We start from the raw sequence: 15783 nt of genomic DNA, 5'->3' as shown, positions 1-15783 counted from the left end.
GCAGAGGAAGCTGAACTTCGAAAGTGGCACGACCCCCAGGGCTCTGCCCCACCAAGAAGACCAAGCTTCTTCGTCTGTCTGCCCCCAACAGGAAGCAGTCGCGGAGAACTCCTTTGAAATAAAAGAAATCCTTCTGGACCTGAAAGCAGGCATTGGCAGTTTGAGTAACAAAATGGACGGTCTAGCGTCCAAGGTCGATCTCCTACAACATCGCATGGATTCCCATGCCGAACGCATGAACGAGATGGAGCAAAGGGTGTCGGATCTCGATGATAGTTCAGCAACCCTAACCAACAGAGTCTCTCAGCTGGAAACACAGATGAAACTAACCACTGCCAAGTGTGAGGACTTAGAGGGTCGATCGAGGCGGAACAACCTGCGTATAGTCTGAGTGAGAGAACAGCAAACGCAGGAGAAAATGGAAGACTTTGTGGAATCTCTATGCACCAATCTATATGGCCGTGAGGCCTTGTCCCACCTATTTATTATTGATAGAGCCCACAGGATTCCCACGACGAGACCAGCTCCAGGCGCTCCTCCCAGGCCAATAATAGCGAGGTTGCTGAATTACAGAGATCGCGACGCCCTGCTCCGTCTCGCCAGGGAAAAGGGCGAGATAAGCCACGACGGGGACACAATCCACCTCTATCCCGACTTTTCCCCAGCAGTACAGTTGCAAAGGAAAACATTTGCTAGTGTCAAACAGAGACTCCGTAACAACCAACTGCCGTATTCAATGCTCTATCCAGCACGCTTGAGAATCCAGCACGAGGGGAGGGTCCAGTTCTTCCAAACCCCAGACGAAGCAAATCTGTTCCTGGATCGCCTAGGTCTCCCAGATCAGAACCAGGCTCGCCCCAGACCTCAAAGAGACAGGAACCCCAGGAATCCTCCTTAAAAGACACTTCAAAGCTACGCACAAAATGCGGCACAGCAGCGCAAAGTAAACCAGTTCATTTACAGCAGTACGAGTCGGGGCAAGGTCACTTGGGAGGCCCCAGGTGCCCCCAGCACAGCTACTGTTCAGTTACTGTTTGCCTACGTTGAGTCGGTACATTCGAGGTGTGATCTAACGCCTCGGCATGGCGACTCCACGGGCCTTCTTGGTTTTGTGTTGGGTAATTCAGAAACTCCCGGCGGGCCAGTTTGGGGTTGCCCACCCAGGGCAGAGTTACGTCTCGGGCCTGTTGAGGTTAGCCTGTAGTTCAAGCCCCTCGATGTTAAGGGGAAAGTTAAGCGCCACCGGGTCACGACTGTCCTGCTCCTCGCCAGCTCCCTGCCCGCTGCCGAACCCGTCACCGCACCGGGGCCCACAGCCCGGGAGCGAAGACCCCGACGTAAGCTCAAATACGGCCAGACCGCCGCAACCCATGAAAACAGAAACACGGCACGATATAAAATCTAAGTCGCCCCATTCAATGTTCTAACGTGGAATATAAGAGGCGGCAACATTCCGGCTAAATCTAGGAAAATTCTGCAATACCTAAAGCGCCACGAAGTGGACGTTGCATTGATTCAAGAGACTCATTTTACTCAAGGGAAGGACCACCAGTGGGCCAGAAGCTGGGGCTGCCACAGATACTTTTCATCTTACTCCACATACTCGAGAGGAGTCGCCATTCTCATACACAGGCGGCTCAGTTTCCGGCTACTACACATGGCAAAAGACGATGAAGGCAGAGCACTATTGGTGAGCGGCATCATCGCAGGTCAGAAAGTGACCTTTGTTAATTCTTATGCTCCGAATATAGATGGCCCCAACAACTTTGGCTGGGTGTTAACACAGCTCTCGTCGCTCAACCCGGCAACAATTGTCTGGGGCGGAGACATGAACACGGCGATAGATCCTGTAAGAGACAGATCGACGACCGCTCAATATCCACCCTCCAAGGCCAGTCTCCAGATAAAAGAAATTTGTAGAGCGTTTGATTTACAAGACTCGTGGAGAGTCTCCAATGGGGAACAGCGTGAATACGCCTTTCATTCGACGGTCCACAATACAAGCTCCATGATTGACTACTTCTTCACCTCAACAAACGCCCCCCTGTCATGCGGCCGGTGCTGCATCCACCCGAGAACACTCTCAGACCACTCACCAATCCTCCTTAAGCTCAAACCAGCCAACCCCGCTCCGCCACTACAGCGTTGGCGCTTTAAACAGGGATCACTTCGGGACGAGGTCTTTGCATCCGAACTAAGAGAGGAGATTGACGTGTTCCTAGAGGCCAACCTGGGGTCGGTCCCCTCAGCAGGTACAATCTGGGAATCCTTAAAATGCTTCATCAGAGGAGTCTGCCTCGCCAAGGAAAATGCCATTCTCAAGCTTATTAGGAGCGAGCTTGCAACCAGCGAAAATAAAATTGAAGCAACTCGAGATCCAGAATCCGAACAAAACCAACCCGCAGTCTGCAGTCGCTATAAAAATGGAACTGCAGAAATTCAACGCAGCAGCGGAACGTGAGGTTAAGTTTCTATACCGCACCAGCCAAGTCCGTCAATATGGTGAGGGCCAGAAACCAGGAGCTCTACTGGCAAATCTAATCAGAGCCGACAACAAGCAGTCCCAAATCGAAAAGATCAGAACCAGGCAAGGAGAGGAAGTCCACACGGATGAAAAGATAGCAGAAGAATTTAGGCTTTTTTACCAAGATCTCTACAGCGCCAGGCTCCCGAAAGACTCGAACCTCCCTCTGAAATACTTAGAAGACACTGAACTCTATTGGGACGAGCATCAGTTACACAAACCTCTGAACGAACTGATTTCACAGGAAGAGATCAGAGCAGCTATAAAATCCCTACCATCCTCCAAGGCATCAGGCCCTGACGGCCTAACGGGTGAATTCTATAAAGCCTTTGCAGAAACCCTGGCTCCCCTGTTGGCAGCAGTATATGAGGAAACGTTGGAGCGTGGGTCCCTTCCTCACTCCTCCCGCGAAGCCAATGTCATTCTACTACACAAATCAGGAAAACCACCGGAAGAATGCGCCTCGTACCGCCCGATCTCATTGCTTAACCTGGACAATAAAATTCTTGCCAAGATCCTAGAGAATAGATTGATGCCCCGGATGCCTGCCCTGGTGCTGGCTGACCAAGCAGGCTTTATACCAGGCCGCAATACGACCTTCGGCATTCGAAGAATGTTTGGAATCATCGAGGCTCTGGACCCAGCAGACCAAGCAATTGCAGTCCTGTTAGACGCAGAAAAGGCGTTCGATTCGGTGGAGTGGCCGTTTATGTTCCTGGTTCTCACCAGGATGGGGTTGGAGGCCCGCTTCATCAAGCTCGTCTCCCTCCTATACACCAATCCACAAGCTAATATTGTAGTGGGCACGGCAAAATCATCCTTAATAAACCTACAGCATGGTACAAGAGAAGGGTGCCCTCTTTCGGCACTAATATTCGCTCTGGTAATGGAGCCACTAGCCTCCAATCTGCGGGAACTCTGTCAACAGAGGGGTCTCTTCATCGGCCCACACAAGCTCATAGTGTCCTTATACGCCGATGACGTTGCCCTATATATACGTGACCCGGAGGTTAATCTGAACCCGGTCATGCGGGAAGTCATCAAATTTGGGGCGGCCTCCGGATTGAAAATCAATCATTCGAAATCAGTCGTCTTCCCACTGACCCGAGACACAAAACAGTTTGCCGATGACTTCGGACTCACGTGGAGAACCGCCGGGGTTCGATATCTGGGGATCCAGCTGTCGCTAGACCATCAAGTATTGTTCCGGGATAACTATGAAGAGGTTCTCAAGTCCCTGCACGACAAGGTTTCTCGCTGGAAGACGCTCCCACTGACACTCTGGGGCAGAACCTCATTAGTCAAAATGGTAGTGTTGCCAAAATTACTGTACCTCTTCAACAATATACCGCTGTTACTACCACAATCCTTCTTGAAAAGGCTGAAAAGCTTGGTCCTTGAGTTACTCTGGGCTGGCAAACCAGCTACAGTGGCGTATACAATACTGACACTCCCCGTGTCCAGCGGCGGACTGGCCCTCCCTGACCTTGAAAAATATTTCTGGGCAGCCCAAGCACAGTATCTCAGCCACTGGTATGCAACGCAAACAATCCGCCCTCATGTACAGGTGGAAAGGGCCCTGGCGACTCCCAACTTCCTGACTGCAGTGGTCTTCGCCCAGCTCCCCGTTCCCAATCGCACGATGAACGTGATGCTCACAACATGCAAGGTCTGGAGGACTGTGGCAAAGAAGCTGGGGGTGCACACAAGGTACTCTCCCCTCTTGCCAGTCAAATTTATCCCTGGAATCCCTCTTACATCAGAGAAAGTGTTTCATCAGTGGGTTGATAAACTGCATATACAATCCCTAGGGGATCTATTCACAGAAGAGGGTTTCATGACACCAGACCAAGCCAAACAGAAAGGGTGCAACACTGCGCTAGACGTGTTCCTCTACTTCCGAACTCGCTACACCCTGCAGACCCATCTGCCAGTCTTCCCGCATCAACTACCTACGTGGCAATTGCTGCACGATGTCATTCAAGCACAAGGAGACGGCAGGTTGGTGTCGCAAATATACAAAACTCTAACTGCTGGAACACCCCCCGTCAACACTGGGGCGAAAACCAGATGGGAAAAAGCGCTAAATACAAATATAACAGACGCAGATTGGAGCTACATATTGAATCAGACTCAGAAAATTGCACTTAATTCCCGGCTCAAACTTATTCATTTCTATTTCCTCCACCAAACATACCACACACCGCAAAAAGCTATCAAACACCATCCCGACATCCAGGCAGAGTGCAAGAGATGCGGAACCATAGCCGCGAGCTTTATACACTTGGCATGGGAATGCCCTGAGGTAGCCCCCTTCTGGAACAGGGTGCTAGATACGTCAACGGCAATCGTGGGAGAAGCAATACATCCGAGATGCACGGCAGCCCTGCTGGGGATGACCAGACTGCTATCCGCTCCTTCGAGGAAACTGGCCGGAGTCCTACTAACACTGGCCCGCAGGAGAGTCGCCCTGGCATGGGGCCGCAGCCCCCCTCCTTCCTACACACCCTGGCGAAAGGACCTACTCTATTACCAGGATGTAGAGGCAGACTTCATTAAACTTCTCCCTCAGCACGCGCGCCCGCCTGACATCTGGGGCCCGCTGATAACTTTTCTGATAAATGAAGAAGAAACCTCCTCAACAGGCACTTCGGAGTCAGGCAACGCACCCTGATACAGTCTGAAGTCAGGCCAATAACCCCTGGTACGAGGACTCAGTGGAGGGAACTGTTGCCCACCAGCATATCTGCCTTGTGGCGGCGGAGGGGGGGCGGCGGAGAGCACGGGGAGGGGGATGGAAAGGGTCCAAGTTAACGGCGCAAAGTTGATAATCCACCCTAATGTGGGTGTGTATTTGTATGGTGTGCTAAATACCAAAAATAAAGGTTTTAAAAAAAAATGGGGCGACCTGGCACAACACCAGTTTAGGAGCGGTCCTTCAGCTGTTACTGGGCTGCCCAACGAGCCGCCACTGCACCAGACCCCAGTTCTCATGTCATGTGCTATGCACTGCAGTATTTTAATTCTTTTGTGGTTGGAAACCTGAGGTATAAGCTGCTACAAAATATGATCATTATTTAATTCAGTGATTGACTGCAGGTGTGTCGCATACATTGCTCGCCCTGTCTTTTTATTAGTTTGCTTTTCAAATACCTTTGCTATTCCCTCCATAATTGTTTTTTTGCTGATTACTCATTTTTGTTTGGTTTTCCGTTATCATGTCTTTAAAATGTATTAAGAGATGTGAATAAAAGAGTTGACTGTGTCCCTAAAGCAGGGATATTCCTGCCAATCAACTAGAGAAGTCAAGGGTCACGTCGTGTAGGTGTTGTCTCATAGGGCCTGACTGTCAACCTTATCGCTGTGACACTTGAAAATGAGTTTTGAAGCAACCACAGTCCGCCTTCTTTATAGATACATTTTGAGTATTTACCCAACAATGTGAAACCTTAGATAACCGTCACTATACTCAATTGCTTAATTGAGAAATATGCCGCGAGCGGCGGGGGCATTACCGACTCTGGTAATGCCCCGGGGCCCATAGTTATAGTTATAGGCCCCGAGCGAAGCGAGGGCCTTAACGAAGGCCCTGGGGCGTTGCCAGAGTCGGTAATGCCCCAGCCACGAGGGGCATATAGCTATTAGTACCCTGGCCCGCAAAAACTATGGCGTTTCGGGAACAAAAAAAAGACGTCAAAGAAAATGGCTGCCATGGAAAGGTAAAAACGGAGTCAGTTTTCCCTTTCCATGGCGGGCATCGGGAGCGGACGCGCTGGAAACAGAAGCGTTTCTAGCGCATCCGCTCCCGAAAAAAAAGGAGAGTGGGGTTGGAAGGGCGGAAGGGAGGGGAAAAGAAAAAAAAGAAAAATTCGCGGAGCGGGGATGTCCGGCTCCGAGTCTTCACATGACTGGAGGCATTCATCGTCCCCCACCGGGGACCAAGGCATAGAAGGTAAGTGGGGTGGGGAGGGCAGGGAGGTGGGAGGAGGGGGGGGAAGGAAAAATAAAAAGCCTTACCTCGCGGTGGGTGAAGGTAGCCTCTCAGCCTTGGGGAGGTTCGGATCGGGGATGGCTCGCTTTGAGCATCCTCATTGGCTGGGGGGCTGCCATGCCCCCGCCGGGGACAAAGGCTGTGGAATCCCGACGGAGGGATTCCCGGCCTGGTAATGACTCGGCGAGGGCCAATCAGAATGGCTCTTTCATTCTGATTGCGCCCTCGCCGGGTACTAATTGTAGATAGAATGGAATCCCTGGAAGTTCCTAAGCTATTTTTTGTTCTGCTTATAGTGCATGTGTAGCTCTGAGTCAAAGACCTGGAAGCTGCCGAAGCTTCAGGAAAGAGAGTCTAGCATCTTGTACTGGCTCAGAATCATGATATTTCAGTATTGAAAGTGGTGTGTTCACCTTAGGATTCACAGACATTTCAATTTACATACTAAAGAAATTAATTTTGAAGTGAACGATTCTTGATCTTTCAGTAACTCGAATATCTCTGACCAACATCTTTTTTTCACCTGCAGAACATGCCATGTCTGTCCATCCTCTAGGTACCAGTTTCCCCATGAGATATTTTAACGTGGAGCTGGCAGGAAAATGGCTTTGTGCTTCAGCATGCCTGGTTTCTTGATGTTCTTTGTAAGGCACATTTATCCGTTTCAGGATCTACTGGTAGATTATGGTGTTTCATGTTTTGAAATGTTCTTTATCTTAATTAATTGTTATAGACCTAGTCAGTAGACTGTACCAGGAGGTTATAGGTCCTGAAGGCTGAGTTAAAGGGCTGAGTGCAGAAAAGGGATTTGATGAGTTTTACAGGCCCATAACCTCAGGTATGGTGCAAATACTGGTTCTTTAAAGCCATTATGGACCGGGTTTTGGGATTTATTTTGGGGTGGTTTCTGGGAATTGGCTGGATTGCCAGGGATCGTGAGGAAGAGGCAGGTGGAGTGCAGTCGAGTCAAGGCTGGGTCACGCTTGCCAGATGCAGCCTGGCAAAGATTCAGTGCAGCAGTTGGGTTGGAGCTATAGACCTACGTTGCTTATGCCAGGATCAACCCGGGTTAAAGGTAATGAGCGGGGTGCAGGCCGGGGATTTTGGAATGCCCAGGCTGCATTTTCGAGGTGCGGCCCAGGCTGTTAGAGGAGTGGTGCGGCAATGGGTCTCGCAGCAGCGCTCCCGCATTGTGAGGTAGTTCCATGCTGAGAGCCATACCAGCAGCTCACGCTGTGGACTCACACAATGTACCCTTATTGGTTATTTTGGAGGCTGTAGGAGATTTCAGAGCCATATCCTCTGGTATAGCATATAAATTAACAAATGGGGAGATGCCGTATCACTCCCCCGGGTACTAAAATGTATAATTTGCCAACAGCTCCTCATGAACACATCAAAGCTTCAGACAAGGCTTCAAAGCTGCTGGTAGCACACAACATCTACCAGGGTGTAGGTTTAGAATGAGAAGCAGGCACACGAAGGAGAGAGGAAGTAACAGTGCCAGAGAACATCCAAAGAAATAGCCAAGTTTCCCACGATAGATCGGTGACCTGCTATTGTGGTAGTCCAGTGTCAGATGTTTCTAAAGAAAAGAGTGCTGCCCCCTGAATTTTAACTGGCATCGAAAATCAAGCAGTTGACTTGAATTCAACTATTTCTTAAAGTTGCTGAAGAGCAGATAAAGCCACAGTAAAATAGCCACTTATTGGGAGGGCCAAAAGTGCCCGCTTCAATTGTGTTCTGAAGGCGACAATCCTGCCATTATTAGGCCCAGTCACATGTAATGATGCACACACGGATGCCAACTGTATCTACTTTTCTTGTGCAGAATTATTGTTGTTATGAATTTTATAACGCTCCATGATTTTTATTTTTAAATGGAACTTTAAAACTATGGAAGCCAGGACTGCATAGGGCGCTCCTTGTGATCTGAGGGGTGTGGGGTGCGTGTTGGCACTGATACACACATCATTAGCTTTGTACAAGCCTATACTGTGGGTAAATGAACCCAATGTGTAAAGAAGCAAAGATAAACATTCCACGCAGCTATTTCCTCATAAACCCTCCCAAAGCAGTATTTACGAGGGCGACATCTGCCTTAATGTAGAGATTACCTAAAGGGAGTTTGGGGTGTGTGGAAATTAGGGAGTGGGGTGGAGAAGTTTCAATCAGTAGGAATCTTTAGTCACAGGGATGGCTTGATTACCTTCGAGTGTCTGCGTCATGGACTTCCATGATGTCTGCGTGCAAACTAAAAGGAATTCTTTGGGAATAGAAATACTGATTGTCCTTTTACTATCAAATTCCCTGTTCACATGCCAAAATTTCACACTCTTAGATGAGTAAAGAGTCACCATAAGCTAGGAGATCCCCTTCGCTGGGGTGACTGCGACCCAGAACACCTTTGTAACTATCTAGTTATAAGGCACTGCCACAAGTGTGTGGTAAGCCTGGCATTGTTGTAGACAACCAGCATGGATATCTTCTTAAAGTGAGTACACTGGGAGATATGGGCACAGATAACATGACTATGTTCTTACAGTGGGAATACTGGCATATATGTGCACAGCCGGCAATAAAATGTCTGCTTACAGTGGCAAAATATGGACTTGTATTATGGACATTGCAAAGAAATCACGTAGTGTGTTTTAGGGACAATGGTGGCATATATTGTGTGAAAGGCTATCATGGAAATGTGTTAGAAAATTCAATATATACTCTTAGTGATCTGGAAGCTATAGGAGTTTTTTTCACATTATCCTAAAAGAACCGACTTTACATTCGATGGCTTCTTATTCTCTTTCTTACAAAAATATTTGCTGTATAAGTGACCATTTTAACTCATTATTAGAAGAAAAAGTCCTTGGTATGTTGGTGCTTCTTTACTACACCACACTTGGTCGCGGGTGTTTTTCAGTAGAAGACATTTACATCCCTTCAGTCTAAAGATCCACCAAACGCCACTGGTCTGGTCTGATGAGTAAAGTCGGATGGCACTGCTAGGAAAGTTGTAAAGCTGGGCCAGTGTTTTGTCTCGTAGGAATATCTGGGACACGCATGAGAGGACATTCGGTTGACTTCACTTTTTTACTTGTGAGCGGCACTTTATCCCTGCATCGGCTAATGCCAATATTGCCTACATATTCCGCTTGACTGCATACGTTTGCATCGAACATACAGTCTCTGGAGTGCATTGTTAATGCCTTGACGCCTTTGCTGGAGGATCAACCAATAAAGAAATACATGCAGCGATTTCCCAGGGCAGGTGAGATAGGATGGAACACTGGACTCTGAGATATCATGTCAAATACTGCTCAGCCTGTGAACAGTTTACAAATGCTACCTGTATTGATGGACCTCACCTATGGATTGTGAGCAACATGAAGTGGTCTGCTGAACCATAAGTATACGTTATATACTCATGGTTCTGTTTTTCCTTGAATGTGAAATGTGCTATTCTCTTGCAAATGAACTAGGTTTCAAAATCAATAAAAAGAGATTCAAAAAGAGGAGTCTGTGGCCATTTAGATTATGACGAAATAGGATTAAACATGTGACTACTCTTTGTTTTTCAGAATCTAACCTTTGAACATGTGCAAAAAAAGGGGGCAAATGCATTTAGTAACAGTTTTGCTGTACGTGTAATAGGGACTGGTCAGGCAGGTTTAATATAGCACTTATACAACTTTATGCCACACTAAACCTATGGGGCATATACCTGGTCACTCTAATTGAGAAAGAATCTCTTTAAAACGTTTCAATCAACTCAGAAAATATAGCCTCTTTTCAATCAAACTTTCAGAAAACATAAAAAAAACACATACTCCGTAAATGTCTTTTAGTAGGTAATTGTATTCATCATTCCTACAATATTCTTGCTCATCTGAAATTCACGATTTCATCAAATACAAAGATATTTCATCAAACAAGAGCAGAAAATTCTTAACCACAAGCAATATTTGTTAGCAAAAAGCTTTTTTTGTTCAGCAAATTTGCCGAATTTGTAATTTCTATGGTAAGTTTAATATAGCAACCAGGATGTACTAGCATTTTAGCTAGGCCCCTCTTAAGTAGCATATTCAACCAAGGCAAGAAAACTGAGCCGATAAAATGATGTTTCTGTTTATGCAATAAGGAACAAAAAATGTAATAATGCTTCACTTTTTCAATTTGACAGCTGGGGTTCTGTTTGAGGCAAAATCTATATAGTTTTGCATCACAAAGCAAACACGGTCTAAAAGCCAGATTGCTTCAATTTGCCCTACTACAAAAATATTTATTTACTCTATATCGTATTGCACAAGCAGCAAAACTGGCACGGAGTGCATTTTGCTCAATTATTAACACGGGTTTAGATCTTAGACGATCCATCCCCTGAAGCGCTCATTTAGATCAAGAGTGCCACAAAGGGGGTAATTTTGCAAATGTGACATTGGCACCACTCCGGATAATGTTAATCTTTCACAAAACAAAGTGCAATCAAAAGTAAAACGTAAAAACAGCCAAATCAACTTTTTGGTTTTGCACGCTGCCTGAAAATTACACTTTGCAGTCAGCATTCATATATTGGATTCCTGCGGAATCCATGTGCTTTTTGCATGTGCTAAAAGGCGGCAGAGTCCATAGTGGTCCACTAGTTTTGTTCCTGCATGAACATTTCAAACAAAGTGCTCTTTGAAGGCAGAGAAACCCATACAATAATTCCACTTTGAGACACCGTAAGAGCTAATGAACATGTTAAAGAGTGGTAAACAAGACGTAAATGCTTCATGCTTCGCTTTTTTTAATGCCTTGGTTTATCACTTCATCTGTTGTGAAGTGACCTCTTAAGAAAACCTGCCCCACCTTAAACTGTGACCAGAAAGTCGCCATCTGCTTGTAAATCAAAGCCTGGTGAGATTGACATTATTTTGGATTTGGTGGGAGGGAACAACATTGTTTGGTAATTCAAGCTATATTTTCTTTTCTTTGCAGATTTTTTGAATATGGACAAAGAGTAATAAAAAAAGCGCCTTTCTCCTCGGGGTATGGTTTGGTCTGTTATCGGCATTATACAAATGACAAAAGTTGCTAAAAAGTTGGAGCTCAAAATCTGGGAAATTAATCGGTATGCTATTTGCACTTTACAAAATTCTAAATAGACAAGTGCAAATGTAGAACTTTAAGTAAAATTTGCAAGCTGGGGCAATGCGCATTTGCTGTAGTATAGTGAGCCAACATGCATGCTGGTAGTTTGTCTGCATCGGATTTGAGAATGCCCTCTTTTAACAGAGGTCAACCAATTGACAGATGTATTATAATGCTTTGGGGAAAATGTGGATCAAACTTGCCAATTAAATCAGAAACACCAATCCCATCTGCATTTATCAGAAATATTGAACTGCATGGCTATATATTGATTGCAATCTTTAGTGATTACACCTTACCTGGGCAGTCATGGCCTGCTTTGACAATTGTACTAGTATTGATCACAATCTTGTCTGACATGTTGCGCCGGCTCTCATCGTCGGAGTACAGGAGAGTGCCATCCAACCACAGGTCAAACCAATGACATTTCCAACGCTTCAGAAAAGTACCTTAGGATAAAGAGGTGGGAACAAAATATTCATAATTAGCATACAGTAGCTCCAATGCAGAGGAGCCTAACTGTGACAGGTGCTACCGTTACTTGTCTACTCCAAAGCTATCGCCCACAACAGGGATTCACAAACTGGGATTCTTGGGTATTTCCATAAATTTGCAGAGGGATTTCTTTTTTGGAGAATATTTTTATTGATTTTCAACTATAACAACAAGAATATACAGCAGTAGTAAGACTAACATAGTATGATTACAAGAAGAGAAAGAAACAAAACCCTAGCAATTAAAACAATTTCTCATGTTCTTATGAGAAGTATTGTTCAATAACCCATATGCTTTATCAAATACCGAAAGCTGCAGGATTATGAACATGAAACTTCATTATATCAATTCTTAATAAAATCAGCGAAAACATTTCCCATATTTAAAATGCTTTAACAGGGAATGTTCGAATGTCGCTACCTGTGACATAAGAGTGAACGACCCTCGAACTAAATCGGGTGTTTTCCACTTGTAATATCTTAAAATAATCCTTCTGGCATTTACTAGGGCCAGCGGGCTTCACCTCTCCTGTTTGTGTGACAGTTCCAATTTTGAGTCTGACTCCCAGTGCTTATCACAAAACTCTACACAATGAACCAGTGGAAGAGAGGGATGACCTCTTCTAATATGTATGTCTTTTCATAAATACAGACAAACCAATTCTTTCAGTATTGACATAAATTCACTTTATTTTAAAACATACACATTTAAAACTTCAATTTTACACATTATTTTCCCAAAAGTTATTTTTGTCGCACATTTTTTTTTACCACAGTAGCTACAAAAAGGCTTGACTCACACGTTCAATTTCCTACCATTCACTCACTATCATTCTGCATTACACTCATACCTCATATTCACTTTTTCTCTGACCATTTGCATTTGGTCACCGTAATCTACTGTTGCATTCCTATCCAGTTCCTTAGATCGGCTGAAAGGTAACTCAATCTGTGTAGCTCTAGTCTCACAGATGTAAATCGTCTACACGTGTTTCAGTTGTCTCTGGACTATTTTTTAAGTCCCCTAATGAAGCAGCCTTCTTCAGGACGGGAGAGACAGCAAACCTCTCTATGTCCTGTCTCGTTTGGTAGGGTGAGCCACTATGAATTTAAGTGATATCTTTAAAACGTTCTCTCTCTGTTAGAATGACTTTATCAAAGATGCTCAAATTCCTGTGCCCTGTATTATTAATAATTTTACTCTTCTGACCCTCTCTGTTCATAACTAGTCTAGGAAGCTACCCCTGGCGGGCGAGCGTGCGTGAAAAAACCCAAATCACATAAAATACTCAATTTCAAATTAATGTGCTCTTTATTGCAGTGTGAACTCTATACCAAATGTGCAATGAATGCATGCACTGTTATTACCTGTGCATTTTCTGATTATATGCTATCTGAAACACAGAAGTGTGCTTCAGTGCCCACCCAGACAGATGTACAAGTTTGACCTATTGCTGGATGTTTAATTTTCCAAGATTTGTGCCTGTCTTTTATGCAAAATGGCCAGATGTTTAGAGACCGCTCAAACCTCGGTGACTACTTTGACCTTTCGTACACCCCTTTTAGGTAACAGTCTTATTTCAAAGTTAGTTTTGTCATATAAAATCGCATAATGTACGGCAGCCTGGCCATGCACTGGCTGGGAGAGCACTCAGTAAAATCCACAAAATGTTGTTATTTAATGGCACATTTTTAAATAAGTGATTAAAGTATACATAAGGTATATAGTCATGAAGAAGTTCACTACCTTTAAACAAAAGCAAACAATATGTTTCTGACCAAAATGTATGCTTGTGTATATGTTATGTTATGGTTATTTATACTGTGGACCGCTACCACCCAGGGGCAGTCTCCAAGCGGGATAAATGTACTCGTACCCTAAGTTAGAGGGATAGTGCAAGTCACTGAGGAGATCTGTGACCGGACAGACGCCGATTTCCTTCATAGGTTCACCTACACTGAGGTGATTTGCAATATCCCTCTTACGTACAGTAGGGGGTATTGTATTCCTTATAATACATGTCACACGCTGTCATTCCATTTAATACCTGGCCTCTTGCTTAATCCAACATGAGATCTTCTATTTGCAGATGCGTAAAATCAATGGAGAAACTGTGGATTTAAAAAAAGCTAAAAGGCAGCTCCTCATTTGTTGCACGAAAATAGTGTAAGCAGTTTGATAAAAAGCATCAAAAAGTTGTCATCTTGTGCTTTGCTTCAAGATAATAACATGCAAATTCTCGCTCAGCTGTGTTAACCTCTAACAGTGCACACAATTAAACATTTTACCACAAACAGTTGATTTGTCAATTAATGGCACTAAAGTGTCACAGAAAACTAATTCATATGCAAGGAATTTGAAAAGCGTGGCACGGCTTTAACCAAAGGGCTGCAGTGACGGCTAGAATTGGGACTTTTGCTGGCTCACACAGCAGGCATTGTGACATCAGAACCGAAGCGTAATAGCTGATCGCTTACAGAGCGATTGTGATGTCATTTGATTATTATTGGTCAGTTGCGATGTCGAACCTAGCGTTCAACAAGAACATGATTTTCAGGCGTGTATACGGATATTGCAGGCTGCCATGTATTATAAATATATTTATAGGGGATTTGAATAGTGATACAAGTTGCTTGCAAAAATAAAACACTATAATAAAGAATAAAAAAACGTAAATTAGAGTGTTAGATTAGTTTAGCGTCTGTACTTACTCTGCCTCCAAAGCCAGCCGCTCTTCACCAAGGCCATCTCGTGTGAAGGGAAACTCCGGCGAGCTGAGGTTAAGAAAGAGAAATTCGGTTTTAATCCCAGAGCGACTTTGAGCAAGGAGAAAACTGGCCAGCTACCCGCGCAGACCCCTGGTGTGGGCAGCGTCCTGCGTGGCTGCTTCCAGAATGTCTCTCTGTAGCCCGAGGTCAGTGTTGTTCCCGGATGTGAATAATACGCATTGTGTCAGCAGTGGCAGGCAGCTGCCTGGCAGGGAATTATGGCCAATGCTAATGCGAGGGAAGCACAGTTACATAACACGAGCAGGCTGATAAATCAATAGCAGAAACGCAACTCAAATACTACACACAATACGTTCATGTTTTCTCTTATATAGGGTCGCTCCTGTGGGGGCACTGGGTTTGCATCTGCCTAATGTCGACACGGTACACAAGTGGCTCAGAAATACACTCACGCCGCAGGGTTGTCATCATTTTCTTCAGGTTTACTCAGGTTGTTTTTGACTTGTATGTAGGTGCATTTGTTGGAAATTGGTTAAAACATGATGGTGAAAATGGTATCTCCCAATATTAAATTGGCTATTTATTTATTTATTTATTGGTCATTTATATAGCGCCTATACACGCTTCAAAAACAGTCAATTTATTAAAATGAGTATACTTTTTACTTTCATCTCGCTGCTGCAGGATAGTGCTAGCTCAGCAGCACATGTGGAAAATACATGTATATTACATTTTTAGCACTGGCAACGTAGAGCCAAAGATTTGAAAGACACATCCCTAGCACTTGATGGGTAATGTTGTGGAGTTTGCGCGGTTATTTTTATTGTGTACCAGTGTTGCTTATTGTTGGTGAAATTGTTCAAATGAGGATTTCAGGGAGTGTTGGGGGAGGGGATCTCTCCGTTTCCCATTGA

At 44.9% G+C, this 15783-nt stretch overlaps 1 protein-coding gene across 1 annotated transcript in view; it reads right to left on the bottom strand.

Moving 5' to 3' along the window:
• PLEKHB1 (pleckstrin homology domain containing B1) overlaps window positions 1-15302 on the bottom strand; it is a 199141-nt gene extending 183839 nt beyond the window's left edge. Inside the window, exons 1-2 of the mRNA XM_069640121.1 lie at window positions 14852-15302; window positions 11945-12094 (exon numbers count right to left, since the gene is read on the bottom strand). Of these exons, the coding sequence (XP_069496222.1) occupies window positions 11945-12094; window positions 14852-14888 (187 nt within the window). The 5' untranslated portion in view covers window positions 14889-15302. The remainder of the gene's footprint in view (window positions 1-11944; window positions 12095-14851) is intronic.
• Between the last annotated feature and the right edge of the window lie 481 nt (window positions 15303-15783).

This window comes from Ambystoma mexicanum, chromosome 7q, assembly GCF_040938575.1.
Source record: "Ambystoma mexicanum isolate Mex_15411 chromosome 7q, UKY_AmexF1_1, whole genome shotgun sequence".
In the NCBI taxonomy this organism is placed as follows: Eukaryota; Metazoa; Chordata; class Amphibia; order Caudata; family Ambystomatidae; genus Ambystoma; species Ambystoma mexicanum.
Note: the sequence above shows the minus strand (reverse complement) of the source record. Positions and strands in the feature narration are given on the sequence as shown.